The following is a 14,660-nucleotide window of genomic DNA, read 5'->3' as shown; positions in this document are numbered from 1 at the left end:
CTTCGTGATGGTAAGTCCGCAGGCTCCCGTGATGTAGATCCCAGTCGATCTCCAGCAATGGCCGCCAACTCCACGATGTTAGCCCGCAGTGCGGGCGGAGATACAATACGGAAAAAATCCGTCACTGTAAGAGATTAGAAAAAGTTTCCCCCAACTCCCCCCACCCCTCACCCCCCACACAAAATAAGCTAATGAAACACTAAAACAGACATTTAACACATACAAAACAGACACAAAGAAGGAAGGGACAGACAGACTGTTGGCGAGGCAGCCATTGCTGGCACCAACCAGTGTAAAACTTGTTATCTTTGTTACTCCACTTTAATTCAAACTCAATATTGTTATGATCTTACCTTTTTTCTTTCTTTATTCTGCTCTTGGTCTTCATTATTACCTGCTGATGGACACAAATGATATTTTTAATATATATATATATTATGAACGATTTTTAAGAACTTCAACAGAAATCAAAAAAGATGTTGAATTAGCAGATTTAAATTAACGGTTAAAAGCACATACTCGGAACAATTTGAGAACTGAAGCCACACAGAATTGTTTGGTGCAGCATGATCACCTGAAGTAAAGCAACAATGGCTTAATGTTGAAGATAGACACAAAGTTCTGGAGTAACTCAGCAAGACAGGCAGCATCTTGGGAGAAAAAAGGTGATGTTTCGGATTGGCACATTGAGAGCATAGATTTCTGCCTGGAATGTAAAATTCAGATAGCTGAGAACAGTTTTAAACAAACCCATTTGCACCGTTGAAATGAGCCATTGTCAAATATTATTGTGATAATTTAAGAGCATTAAGAGCACAACTCTTAGATCAGTTGCAGGGGTCTGTCAGCCATGAACTAGAAAGACAATGGTACAGTAGATTGTAATTAATAGTTGGCCATCCAGTGGTGTGTATTGGCTTGCTGGATGTCTGCCAACTCAATGGAGATTTGCCCCCTTCTACACAGGATTGGGATATCTGAAGACACAGCTTTTTGCCGCTTGTGTCCCATTTTCCCCCGATTTCCCAATGCAACCAAACAGCTGAAATAAACTCAAACTCACTTGGACCATATCCGACACCGCGCTGCCCTTTCCACAGTCTCCATCACAGGAGATAGACTATTGACTGATGTCTATAATAAACCTACTGACTCCCACAACTATCTCGACTACACTTCTTCCCACCCTGCTTCCTGCAAAGATTATCTCCTACTCCCAATTCCACTGTCTACGCCGCATCTGCGCCCAAGATGAGTTGTTCCATACCAGGGCATCCGAGATGTCCTCATTCTTTAGGGAACGGGGGTTCCCCTCTTCCATCATTGATGAGGCCCTCATTCATGTCTCCTTGTTACCCCACATCTCCGCTCTTGCTCCCCCTCCCTCTAGTCGCGACAGAGACAGAGTCCCCCTAGTCCTTATCTTTCAGCCGTCGCACACAACACATAATCCTCCGACATTTTCACCACCTCCAACAGGATCCCACCATTATTCACATCTTCTAATCTCCACCACCCTTTTTTACCTTCCGCAGACACTGGTCCCTCTGCTACTCCCTGGTTAACTCATCCCTTCCCACCCAAACCAGCCCCTCTCCAGGTACCTTCTCCTGTAACCACAAAAGATGCAACACCTGTCCCTATACCTTCTCCCTCGACTCTTTCCCGGGACCCCAATAGTTTTTCAGGTTAGGCAGACGTTCACTTGCACCTCCTCCAACCTCATCTACTGTATCCATTTTTCAAGGTGTGGACTCTTATACATCGGCGAGACCCAACGTAGACTAGGCAATCGTTTCACTGAACACCTTCGCTCAGTCCGCCTGGTCCTACCTGATCTCCCGGTTGCCAAACACTTTCATTCCCCTTCCCATTCCCACACTGACCTTTCTGTCCTGGGCCACCTCCATTGTCAGGCTGAGGCTAAATGTAAATTGGAGGAGCAGCACCTCAGATTTCACTTGGGCAGTTTTGCAACCCAGCAGTATGAATATTGATTTCTCTATCTTCAAGTAACCCCTGCATCGCCTCTCTCTCTGTCCCGCCCCCACCCAGGTCATTGTGCTAGCTTCAAAGCCAGCTTGCTGAGTTTCATTTTCTGTAACTCGTTTTCACCTAGGGCACAGCTAACAATGGCCTGTTCCCTTTATCATCTTTCATTTTTCGCATATCTTTCATTAATTTGTTCCATATCTCTCTATGTCATTGTCTATATCTCACGTTTCCCTTTCCCCTGACTCTTAGTCTGAAGAAGGATCTCATCCCGAACCATCACCTATTCCTTTTGTGCGGAGATGCTGTCTGACCCACTAAAGTCACTCCAGCTTTTTGCATCTATCTTCAGCTTAAATACTTTGTCATCTACGGCCCAGAGGTGTGATGCCAGCTGCAGTGTCTGCTTGGCAGGGTGCAGTGCAGATTAAAATGTGGTGTTTGGATAGCATGTCTTCTGCATCTGTTGAAGATTTCCTTCTTACCAGAGGGTTTGGTGGCCTCTTGAGTCTCAATGCCTTCTTCCACAGTTGTGATAGTTATCTGAGGCGTAGACTGCACAAATCTAAATGAAGGTGACTCATCTGTGGGAACAAAAAGACTTCACTGCACTTATTTGAACAGCTAGTGCATATACCATGGAGACACATGAGAGTTCAGGTGGTTTAATGTCACCAAATAGTGACCTTTCAAACTGATACCAACAACTACATTTAAATGTGTAGGAAGGAACTGCAGATGCTGGTTTACACCAAAGGTAAGACACAAAATGCTGGAGTAACTCAGTGAATCAGGCAGCATCTCTGGAGAAAAAGGATGGGTGACGTTGTGGGTCAGAACCCCTCTTCAAACTCAAATTTGAATGATGTTTATTAATTTCTACAAAAAAAAAGAAATAAATTTGAGCTTCACATACACCAGGGAAAGGGGGAAGGGGGAGGGAGGAGAGGGAAGAGGATGGGGAGAGTGGGGAGTGGGGGAGAGGGTGGGGAGGGGAGAGGAGGGGAGAGTGGGGGGAGAGAGGGAGAGGGTGGACTTGAACACGGCGAGCGGGCGGCGGTCCTCGGACCCCCTCGCTGGACCTCTGAAGCCCTCGGAAGCCCAACCAAATTACTGCGTGTTCAGTGGCTTCAATCCAGAGCCCGAGGGTGGGGGAGGATGGCTGGGCTGCGGGCGGAACGCTGCGGGCGGAGCGCTGCGCACGGCCGGCCGGTGCGAATTGGCTGTGAGCAGGAGGCGACAAAAATGACTGCGAGTCTGGTGGAGGTGGGGGGGGGGGGGGGGGGGGGGTGTGGGGGGTTGGGAATATCACCAAACATAAGGGATCTGAAGATGGTTCTGGAGATCGTCTCGATCAGAAACATCATCTATTCCTTGTCTCCAGAGATGCTGCCTGACCAGGTGAGTCATTCCAGCTTTTTGTGTCTGCCTTCGGTTTAAAACAGCATCCTTAGTTCTTCCCTACAGATAAGGGATTATTTGCTATGGATGTTGCCGTGTTTTTAGCATCATTTATTCCTCCTTACCCAAACACTCTTCTTTGCAAGGTTCCAAATCTTCGAGTCCTTTGTTTGTGTCCTCTGGGATGTGGTTGATTGATATTGGTGTGAAGGACACAGATTGTTCTCGGCTCATGTCTCGTTCTGATGCACTCGCACTGATGGAAAGTTGTTCTTCGAGGCCTAAATTGACCAAAAGAGAACAAAACATAAAAAGCTGGCTCCAAAGAAATCATCCAAATGCAGTTAATTTTCAAAAAAAGAATTCAGTGAACTGACACTCCCTAATTTTTTGTACTATTATTGGGCAGTGAACATCAAAAATGTAACTCACTGGTTGGACAAGTCTGCCCAATAAGTAGACTGGATAATAATGGAGAAAGAGGATTGTTCTCCTTTCAATATAGGAGCAATCCTTTTCTCCCCGATAACACTGTACAATGTATAAAAATAATCCAATTATTCATAGTACAATACAAATCTGGAAACAAATAAAATTAACTCTCAAATTAAGAAACTTATTGCTTCCCTCTGCTTCCCTCTGCAATAGTTAATAATCCATCTACTATTGATAAAACATTTACCCACTGGGAAAGAATAGGAATTAAAACACTTGGAGATATGTATGAAATGGGAAACATTTTATCATTTCAACAATTACAATTAAAATACAACCTGAAAAATAATCAATATTTCAAACACCTTCAAATCTGAGATAACTTGAAAAATCACACTCAAGAATATCAAACCTTAACCTCAGATCTATTAGATGAAGGAATGAACAGAAAGGCAATCAATTAATTTTAAATCATATTTGTATAAAATTATTTAAAATATAGAAAAACCATCGACAGAGGCAATTAGAATGGATTGGGAACAAGAATTATCTATAAAAATTCCGAAAGACAGATGGGAAAAATACTTGCTATATGTACATAAATGCTCGAATAATGTAAGACATAACAATTCAATTTAAAATTAAACATAGATTATATTACTCGAAAACTAAAATGAATATATTTTTTCTTAATGTTTCCCCCATCTGTGATAAATGTTTATCTCGAAACGCTACTATAGAACACTCTTTTGTCTCTTGCATAAAACTTCAAACATTTTGGAATTAAATTTTTGGAATTTTCACAAAATTATTTAAAATAAAATTGAACCCCAATACAAAACTGATTATTTTCGGATCAATGGAAGACGGATGTAAACTGACTTTGTTTCAAAAATGTTTTCTTAATTATGGCTTAATAACGGCAAAAAAAAATTTAAATTCTGGAAAAATGCACCCGCTTAAAATGTGGATCTCAAATATGTCGGAAATGTTACATCTTGAAGATATGAGATGCGTCCTATCAGGCAAATCAGACCAATTCTTAAAGATTTGGTCTCCCTTTATCGATTTATTGCAAGCATGTGGTGCAACACAAACTTAGAAATTAACTGTTTCAGAACCGGGTAAGGGATGGGTAAAGATACGAAGTAGGTATATCCCTTTCAATTTCTCTTTTTTCTCTCTCTTTTTTCTTCTTTATTCTCTTTTTTTTCTTATCTCACTTCACTTCTTTGTTTTCTCCTTCGAGCTATACAGCCCCATGGGCTCTTTTTTTTCTATTTCTTCTCGAACTAACAATATCACTACTTTATATAATATTCTCTTTCTCTCTATTTCTTGCTTTTCTTACTCTTTTTTTTTACTATTAAATTTAAAATAAGAAGTTGTACACAAAATGTAATATATTATTCTTGTCTTATATGATTTAACACTACTTCTAATAAAAAAATATATTTTTTTAAATGTGTGCATTGCTTTTGTGAAAATGAGAGCAACAAAGACACAAAGGCAACATGATATCAGTGTGAACTTAAAGGATGCCTTTGATATCATATCCCCTTCCTCACCCATGCCCTTGTGTGTTCATGTGACCAGCATGGCAACATGCCTATTCAATTTGTGGCCTTCTCAATACCAAGATATTCTGCAGCCAATTCATGCTACCATCATCTGAACTGTAAAACTCATTTGAAAGGCTGGAGCAACAAAGCTTTCTTGTAGACATCTGAATAAATGCTTTGCCGAAATATGAGCACAAGAGATTTCATGACAGGGAAATGCTATACAGGAACTTGCTATCGATCTGCAGTGAATGTGGAATAATTGGACAGACAACAATCCAGTGTTGCTTATTTAACACAGGGACATCACAGTGGTGCAGCGAAGGAGGTGCTGCATTACAGTTCCAGGAACTCAGGTTCTATCCTGACTATGGATGCTGTCTGTACAGAGTTTGTACGTTCTCCCCGTGACCTGCATGGGTTTTCTCAGGGATCTCTGGTTTCCTCCCACATTCCAAAGACGTACAAGTTTGTGGGTTAATTGGCTTGATGTGTGTGTAGGATAGTGTTAGTGTGCGGGGATCACTGGTCCGCGTGGACTCGGTGGACCAAAGGACCTATTTCTGCGCTGTATCTCTAACCTAAACTAAACTGAACCCAATGATGTTTCTGCCCTACAAGATTTATTATTGCAGTGTGCTTCTTCTGAAATTGTCCTCAGGACTATTTTGTTCTCAGGACTGAGCTTGATAGACACACCCTGTCTGGCCAGTGCAAAGATCACAGCTAAGGACCCAGTCAACAGAGACAATAATCAAGAGTGTTTAATTGTCAATAGGCACAAAATGCTGGAGTAACGCAGTGGACAGGCGTCATCTCTGGAGAGAAGGAATGGGTGACGTTTCAGTTCGAGACCCTTCTTTAATTGTCATGTCTACTGTCATTGGAACAGGCATTTTTCCATGCAGAATTTAACAGGTCTGTAAACTCAATACACACAGACAATATGTGTCGGAAGGAACTGCAGATGCTGGTTTAAACCGAAGATAGACACAAAAATCTGGAGTAACTCAGCAGGACAGGCAGCATCTCTGGAAAGAAGGAATGGGTGACATTTCGTGTCGAGTCGAAACATCACCCATTCCTTCTCTCCAGAGATGCTGCTTGTCCCGCTGAGTTATTCCAGCTTTTTGTGTCCACACACAGACAATGTATCATAAACAAAAATCCAATACATTAATGATACAAAAACAAAAGCAAAAAAGCTTAAGATCCTTTGTGAAACCATAGATGATCCATAATTCATAATTGAGGTTAGTGTTGTGCAATTTTCAAGGTTGTTGAGAAGAACCTATTCTTGAACCTGGTGGTCACAATTTTCAGTAGGAAAGAACTGCAGATGCTGGTTTAAAACAAAGGTAGATACAAAATGCTGGAGTAACTCAGCGGGGTAGGCAGCATCTCTGGAAAGAAGGAATGGGTGACGTTTCGGGTCGAGACCCTTCTTCAGACTGCTGAGCTACTCCAGCATTTTGTGTATACCTTCGTTCACAATTTTCATACAGCTCTACCTTCCTGGTGATGGTAGGAGTGAAAAATGAGACCACGAGCAGAATGGTGTTGATCTTTACGGATACTGGCTGCCTTTTTGAGACTGTGATCCTTTTGTTGGTGGAAAAGTCAGTACGTGTGATGGCCAGGCAGTGCCAAAAAAGGTAAATGTTCTTAACACCTACTTCAGCCATTGAATAAATTGAATAAATTTTGAAATGAATTGAATTAGACAATAGACAATAGACCATAGACAATAGGTGCAAGAGAAGGCCATTCGGCCCTTCGAGCCAGCACCACCATTCGCTGTGATCATGGCTGATCATTCACATTCAGTGCCCCGTTCCTCCCTCTACTGCCTTCTGAGGCAGAGAATTCCATAAATTCACAACACTAAATGTTTTTCCTCATCTCTGTTCTAAATGGCCTACCCCTTATTCTTAAACCGTAGCCCCTGGTTCTGGACTCCCCCAACTTCAGGAACATGTTTCCTGCCTATCAGACTGCACAACACTATCCCGCTGAGTTACTCTAGCATTTTGTGTATACCTTCGGGCACAATTTTCAGACTCTTTGCTCCTATACTCAACTCCTCGTGTTATGAAGGCCAATATGCCATTAGCTTTCTTCACTGCCTGCTGTACCTCAATGCTTACTTTCAGTAACTGATAAACAAAAACTCCAGAACTCTTTGTAGTTCCCCTTTTCCCAATTTGACACCATTCAGATAATAATCTGCCTTCCTTTTTTTGCCACCAAAGTGGATAACCTCCGATTTATCCACATTCAACTGCATCTGCCATGCATCTACCCACTCACCCAACTTGTCCAAGTCACTGCATTCTCATAGCATCCTCCTCACAGTTCACACTGCTACCCAGCTATGTGTCATCTGCAAATTTTCTAATGTTACTTTGAATCCATCTAAATCATTGATGTATATTGTAAATAGCTGCAGTCCCAGCACCGAGCTTTGCGGTACACCACCTGTCACTGCCTGCCATTCTGAGAGGGACCCGTTAATCCCTACTCTCTGTTTCCTGTCTGCCAATCAATTTTTCTATCCATGTCAGCACTCTACCCCCAATACCATGTGCTCTAATTTTGCCCACTAGTCTCCTATGTGGGACCTTATCAAATGCTTTCTGAAAGTCCAGGTACACTACATCCACTGCCTCTCCCTTGTCCATTTTCCTAGTTCCATCCTCAAAAAATTCCAGAAGATTAGACAAGCATGATTTCCCTTTCGTAAATCCATACTGACTCGGACCGATCCTGTTACTGCAATCCAAATGTGCCGCTATTTAATCTTTTATAATTGACTACATTGAATTGAATAATTTTTTATTTTTTTTTATTTTTTTTATTATTGGAGATAGGTACATAATCTATTACATCATTACTGTCTTACATTTTTAAATTGATAATATTGTCAGTTATTATTACATTGTCTCCAATACTTTTTGCATTTTTCTTCGGTTTTTTTTTATAACTAGATAGAGCTAAAGGGATAGATGAAATAGAGAGAGGGAAGAAGGAAAAAGAAAGCTAAAATAAAAAAAAAAAGGAAGAGAAGTGAAAGAGGTAATTGAAGAAGAATGGAAAAATTTGTTAGAGTTTAAAAATATCATTCGAGATATGTTCGTACATTTCGAAGTATAGCATTTCATCCAATCTTTAGTCCGGGTGCTAGCCAGGTTCCTGTGCTGAACTATTCTGACCCTTTAAGTAATCAATAAAAGGAGACCATGTTCCAACGAATAATTCCTGTTTGTCCAACAGGGAAAGTCTGATTCTTTCCACGTTTAAGGTCTCCGTCATTTCTATAATCCACATTTTGATTGTGGGAGCCGTAGGGCCTTTCCAAAATTTTAGGATTAATTTTTTTCCTGTTATTAAACTGTAATCGATAAAGTTTCTTTGTGTTATTCTAAGTGTTTGATTTAATTCTAATATTCCGAGTATTATTAATTTTGAGTTTGGTTCCAGTTGTGTTTTGGTTACTTTGGATATTATACTAAAAATATTTACCCAAAAATTTTTAATTTTTGTACAGTTTGTAAACATGTGCGATAACGTAGCTTCTAAATGTTGACATTTATCACATATAGGTGAGATATGTTGAAAAATTTTATGTAATTTTGTTTTGGCGTAATGTAACCTATGTATTACTTTAAATTGTATTAGAGAATGTCTTGCGTTTAGTGAACACTGATGTATGTGTTGTAAACTTTCTTCCCAAATGTCTTTCGTTATTACCTGATTTAATTCTTTTTCCCATGCTTGTCTGTGTAAGTCCGTCAAAGGAATGTCACTGTCTAATAAGATATTATATATATAAGATATTAATTTTTCTGTATTAGGATGCTTATTCCAACATTCATCAAGAATCTCTGGGTTTCTATTTCGAAAATTTTTAGAATTCGATTTAACATAATCTCTAAGTTGAAGATATCTGAAATAATCATTTCCTCGAAGTCCATAAATCTGTTGCAACTCCTGAAATGTCAAAAAAGAGCCTTCCTTGTAAAGGTGTCCCATATTTTTAATTCCATAATTCTTCCATTGTGTAAAACCCCCTTCTAAACATGAAGGCTTAAACAATGAATTATTCACAATTGGAAGAAAAAGAGATAAGTTATCTAATTTTAATGTCTTTTTTAATTGTTTCCAAATTTTTATAGCACTAAATATTATAGGGTTTTCCCTGTAAATTTTCTTGTTTAATTTAGACGTAGCAAATAATATCGAACCAATATCATAAGGCATACAATCTTCCTTTTCCATTTTTAACCAGTCTGGTTGCTGGTCTATTTCTCCCAACCAGAAGTTCATATTTTTAATATTAACTGCCCAGAAATAAAACAAAAAGTTAGGTAAAACCAAGCCTCCATTATTTTTTGATTTACACAGGTGTCTTTTGCTTATCCTATGATTCTTATAATCCCAGATAAAATCATTAACAATAGAGTCCAATTTTTTAAAGAAGTTTTTTGCCAGGTATATCGGAATCGTCTGAAAAAGGTATAATATTTGCGGTAAAAAAAATCATTTTTATGGCATTAATTTTGCCAACCATTGAAATAGGTAATGTTTTCCAGTATTGGATATTCTTATGTAATTTATTCAATAATGGGGGGAAATTTGCTCTAAATAATGATGTATATATCTTAGTTACATAGATACCTAGATATTTAAATTTTTCATTTACTACTTTAAATGGGAATTGTTGTATTATCTGTTTGTTATGTTCCCTTATTGGCATAATTTCACTTTTATTCCAATTTATTCTGTATCCTGAAAGTGCACCGAATTGGTTTATTAGTTTTAATAGGTTTGGGATACTAATTTCTGGTTTTGTGATGTAAATTAATACGTCATCTGCGTATAGAGAAATTTTATTCACTGTGTCTTTAGTGTTATACCCATATATTTCCGGATGCCCCCTAATTCTTTCTGCAAGTGGCTCAATTGCAAGTGCAAATAGTAATGGAGATAACGGGCATCCTTGTCTACAACCTCTAGATAGACTGAATTTAGATGACAGTCTTTGGTTGGTAAGTATTCTAGCCGTAGGATTTGTGTATAGCAGTTTTATCCATGTGCAAAATTTCTCCCCTAGCTGCATCTTTTCCATCACCGAAAATAAATAAGGCCATTCGACCTGATCAAATGCTTTTTCAGCGTCAAGTGAGATTATTGCTAAATCTTCATTAATAATTCTCTTGGTATATATAATATTAAATAATCTTCTTAGATTATAATATGAATACCGTTTCTGAATAAAGCCTGTTTGGTCAGGGTGTATTAATTTATTCATCACTGTACTTAATCTACGTGCTAGTATTTTAGTTAGTATTTTCTGGTCTGTATTCAGAAGTGCAATTGCTCTGTATGATCCCGGATCTTCCGGATCTTTATCAGCTTTAGGAATAAGCGTTATTATAGATTCATTTAAGGTGTCTGGGAGTTTCTGTTGGGTGTAGATATAATCATATAGTCTTTGCAAGCGTGGGCACAGCAAATCATGAATTTTTTTGTAAAATTCTGAACCTAGACCATCTGGCCCTACTGCCTTACCATTTTTTAGAGAGCCAATAGACTCCTCAATATCCTTTATTGTAATTTCCCTTTCTAATAATTCTCTATCATTTGAATCTAAACCTTTTAAATTACATTTTATTTAAAAAATCTGCTATTCCTTCTGATTGTGCTACAGTTTTAGTTGAATAAAGGTTATGATAGTATTGTAGAAATCTATCATTTATATCCTTGGGCATTTTTAATAATTCTCCTGTCTCTGTTCTAATTTTATGGATTATTTTTTCCCCTTCCATTTTTCGCAACTGGCGTGCTAATAGTTTTTCTGGTTTGTCTCCAAATTCAAACTGTAATTGTTTGGTTTTTTGATAAAGTTTTATTACTTGTTCTGAGTACATTTTATTTTTAATTTATATTTCAGTACAGCAATTTTATTATGTTTTTTAACGTAGATGGCGTTCTCGCATTTTTCTGTATCTAGTTGCTTAATTTCACTTTCCAGTGCTTGTTGTTTAATCCTGTTTTCTTTATTATAAAATGCTTGGGCAGAGATTAATGTACCTCGAACATACGCTTTAAACGTCTCCCACATAAGAGAAGCAGGTGTGTCAGGGTTGTCATTTACCTCAAAAAATATTTGGATTTGTTTAATAATATATTCCTAGCATGATCTTTCGTTCAAGATTTGTGGGTTAAGTCTCCAATATGTTTGTTTCTCGGACATTCCGTTTAATTTAATCATGAATGTTACTGGTGCGTGATCTGAGATTATGATGTTATGATATTTTGAATTATAAGTAAATGGAATAAACGTAGAGTCAACTAAAAAGTAATCTATTCTTGAGTATGTTTTGTGTACTGGTGAATAAAATGAATATTCCCGTCCGGTTGGGTTTTCTATTCTCCAGATATCCTTAATATTAGTGGTATTAATAAATGAATTTAAAAATACACTTGAATTGGATGTTGCTTTTTTTTGCCTTGATGATCTATCTAAGTATGGGTCTAATGTACAATTGAAGTCTCCTCCAATTATTAATTTGTATTGTGCAAATTCAGGAATTTTATTAAATGTTTTGTTAAAAAAAGTGGGGTTATCGAAGTTAGGCCCATAAACATTTAGAAGGATCACTTTTTCTCCATTTAACTCTCCAACCACTATAATATATCTGCCATCCATATCCACTATTATTGAAGAGGTCGCAAAAGGTATTCCTTTACGAATTACTATTGCTACTCCTCTTGACTTGTGGGAAAAAGAGGAATGATATGATTCAGCGATCCACTTAGCTTTAAGTCTGTGTTGAGATTCCTTTTTAAGATGTGTCTCTTGAAGAAATATTATATCTGTTTTAATTAGATTTAGGTGTGCCAAAACTTTACTTCTCTTAATTGGTTCATTGATTCCCTTGACATTCCAACTACAAAATGTTATTCCCTGACCCCTTCTTGTCATGTTAGCATCTTGCATATTGCATCTGAGGTGGTCTATAACCGGGCAGAAGGAACAACACATAAAACCTGACCCTGCTCCCAAACCTCAGATAGATGAATTTAAATTTGAATACATCATTCTTCCGATCATATCTCCTTGCCTTGGTCTTGTTTTTCCATTCCATTCCATTTCTCTCCAAAAGTCTTCATTTCAGCAGCCAGAAAGATTTTAAGATCATCCATTTCCGATTTTCTCCCTTTAGTTTTCTTTGGGGGAGCTTCCTGGGCCATCGCTGTAACTGAGGCCGAGGCTTCTGTAGGGCCTTCTTCTTCCATCTGGGGTCTTCCTTTACCCGATTTTTTTCCACGGGGGGGGGGTGTGTTGTAGCGACATACCTTAAGTCGCAGGCCTGATGACGTCACGCAGGCTGCCGTTTCAGATTACGATCGCTGCAGGTAGGTCCCGTTTTTTCTCCCGTTTTTTGCTTCCTCGGTACGGAGCTGGTTGGCGCTGGACTTAAGTCTCCATAGCGCCACCGGAAGCCGAATAAATCCATACTGACTCGGACCGATCCTGTTACTGCAATCCAAATGTGCCGCTATTTAATCTTTTATAATTGACTACATTGAATTGAATAAATTTTATTAGCCAAATATTTATACATACAAGGAATTTGCCTTGGTGCTTTGCTCGCAAGTAACAACACGATACACAGTAGACAATTAAAAATAACACATTGTAATTTAAACATGTGAAAAATGAAATAAAATCCCAGAGCAAAAGGAGGCTACAGACGTTTGGTTTTGAGTAGAGCTACTGCTCCTGGAAACAAAATGTTTTTATGTCTGGTAATGGTGGCTTTGACAATCCAGAGTCGCCTTCCAGAGGGAAGTACTTCAAAGAGTTTGTGGCCAGGGTGAGAGGGGTCAGAGATGATCTTACCCGCTCGCTTCCTGGTCCTTGCAGTGTATGGTTGGTCAATGGAGGGAAGGTTGCAGCCAACAACCTTCTCAGCTGATCGAACGATGTGCTGCAGCCTCCGGATGTCATGCTTGGTGGCTGAGCCAAACCTGACCATGCTGGAGAAGGTGAGGGCAGACTCTACAATGACCGTATAGAAATGGACCATTATTGGCTGTGGCAGATTGTGTTTCCTCAGCTGCCGCAGGAAGTACATCCTCTGTTGTGCCCTTTTTTTTTTACTGGAGTCGATGGTAACCCCCCATTTAAGGTCGCTGGAGATGATGGTTCCCAGGAGCTTAAAATACTTCACAGATGTGACAGGGGTGTTGTTGATGGTGAGTGTGATGAGGGGAGTGTGCCTCCCTGTGTGCCTGGACTTTCTCACCGCCAGGCCCCAGGTAGTCAAGATGGGAGGGAATACATCGAAGTCCCTCACCCTGAGCACAGGATCGCCCCAGGGTTGCGTCCTCAGCCCCCTATTGTACTCCCTGTACACACATGACTGTGTGGCTAGGTTCAGCTCCAACTCAATAATTAAGTTTGCTGATGACACTGTGGTGGTGGGCCTGATTTCAGACAACGATGAGAAGGCCTACCGGGAGGAGGTGGCTGATCCAGCACTCTGGTGCCAGGATAACAACCTCCTCTTGAAAATCAAAAAAACAAAGCTGATCATGGACTTTAGGAGGGCACATCATCCGAGGACGTACACTCCATTGAGGATAAATGGGGATCCTGTGGATAGGGTGAACTTTTTTAAATATCTGGGAGTCCACATTTCCAAGGATATGACATGAGCATCACACGCCTCAGCACTCGTGAGTAAGGCAAGGCAGCGCCTTTACCACCTCAGGCAATTGAGGAAATTCAGAGTGTCTCCGAGGATCCTCCAGTGCTTCTACGCAGCGGCGGTGGAAAGCATCTTGTCCGGGAACATTACCATCTGGTTGGGGAATTGCTCTGCCAAGGACAAGAAGGCTCTGCAGAGAGTAGTGCGTTTGGCCGAAAGCACTATGGGATCTTCACTTGCCCCTCTGCAGGAACTATACATCAGGAGGTGCAACTCCAGAGCCAACAATATCATGAGAGACCCCTTCCACCCCTGCAACGGACTGTTCCAGCTGCTACGGTCAGGCAAATGCCTCCGTTGCCATGCGGTGAGAACGGAGAGGTTGAGAAGGAGTTTCTTCCCAGAGGCCATTCGGACTGTAAACTCCTATCTCACCAGGGACTAACTCTACTGAACGTTTTTCCTTCCATTATTTATTATGTAAAAGAATATGTGTGTTATGATTGTGTTTATAGTTTGTTTGGTTGTTTGGTTGTTTGTCTTTTTGCAC

The 14,660-nt window shown here is 39.7% G+C and overlaps 1 protein-coding gene across 3 annotated transcripts in view; it reads right to left on the bottom strand.

Annotated features, from left to right (window-relative positions):
* Positions 1–281: 281 nt before the first annotated feature.
* The window catches only part of LOC129697394 (uncharacterized), a 90,120-nt gene continuing 75,741 nt past the window's right edge, over positions 282–14,660 (bottom strand). For 2 of the 3 annotated variants that reach the window (XM_055635904.1, XM_055635919.1), the window contains 3 exons: positions 3,519–3,674; positions 2,478–2,576; positions 282–397 (listed from right to left, as the gene is read on the bottom strand). In XM_055635904.1, the coding sequence (XP_055491879.1) occupies positions 342–397; positions 2,478–2,576; positions 3,519–3,674 (311 nt within the window). In that variant the 3' untranslated portion in view covers positions 282–341. The remainder of the gene's footprint in view (positions 398–2,477; positions 2,577–3,518; positions 3,675–14,660) is intronic. The other variant, XM_055635911.1, reaches the window with a different exon arrangement.

Source organism: Leucoraja erinacea, chromosome 1 (assembly GCF_028641065.1).
Source record: "Leucoraja erinacea ecotype New England chromosome 1, Leri_hhj_1, whole genome shotgun sequence".
NCBI lineage: Eukaryota > Metazoa > Chordata > Chondrichthyes > Rajiformes > Rajidae > Leucoraja > Leucoraja erinaceus.
This window is presented reverse-complemented; position numbering and strand designations above follow the sequence as displayed.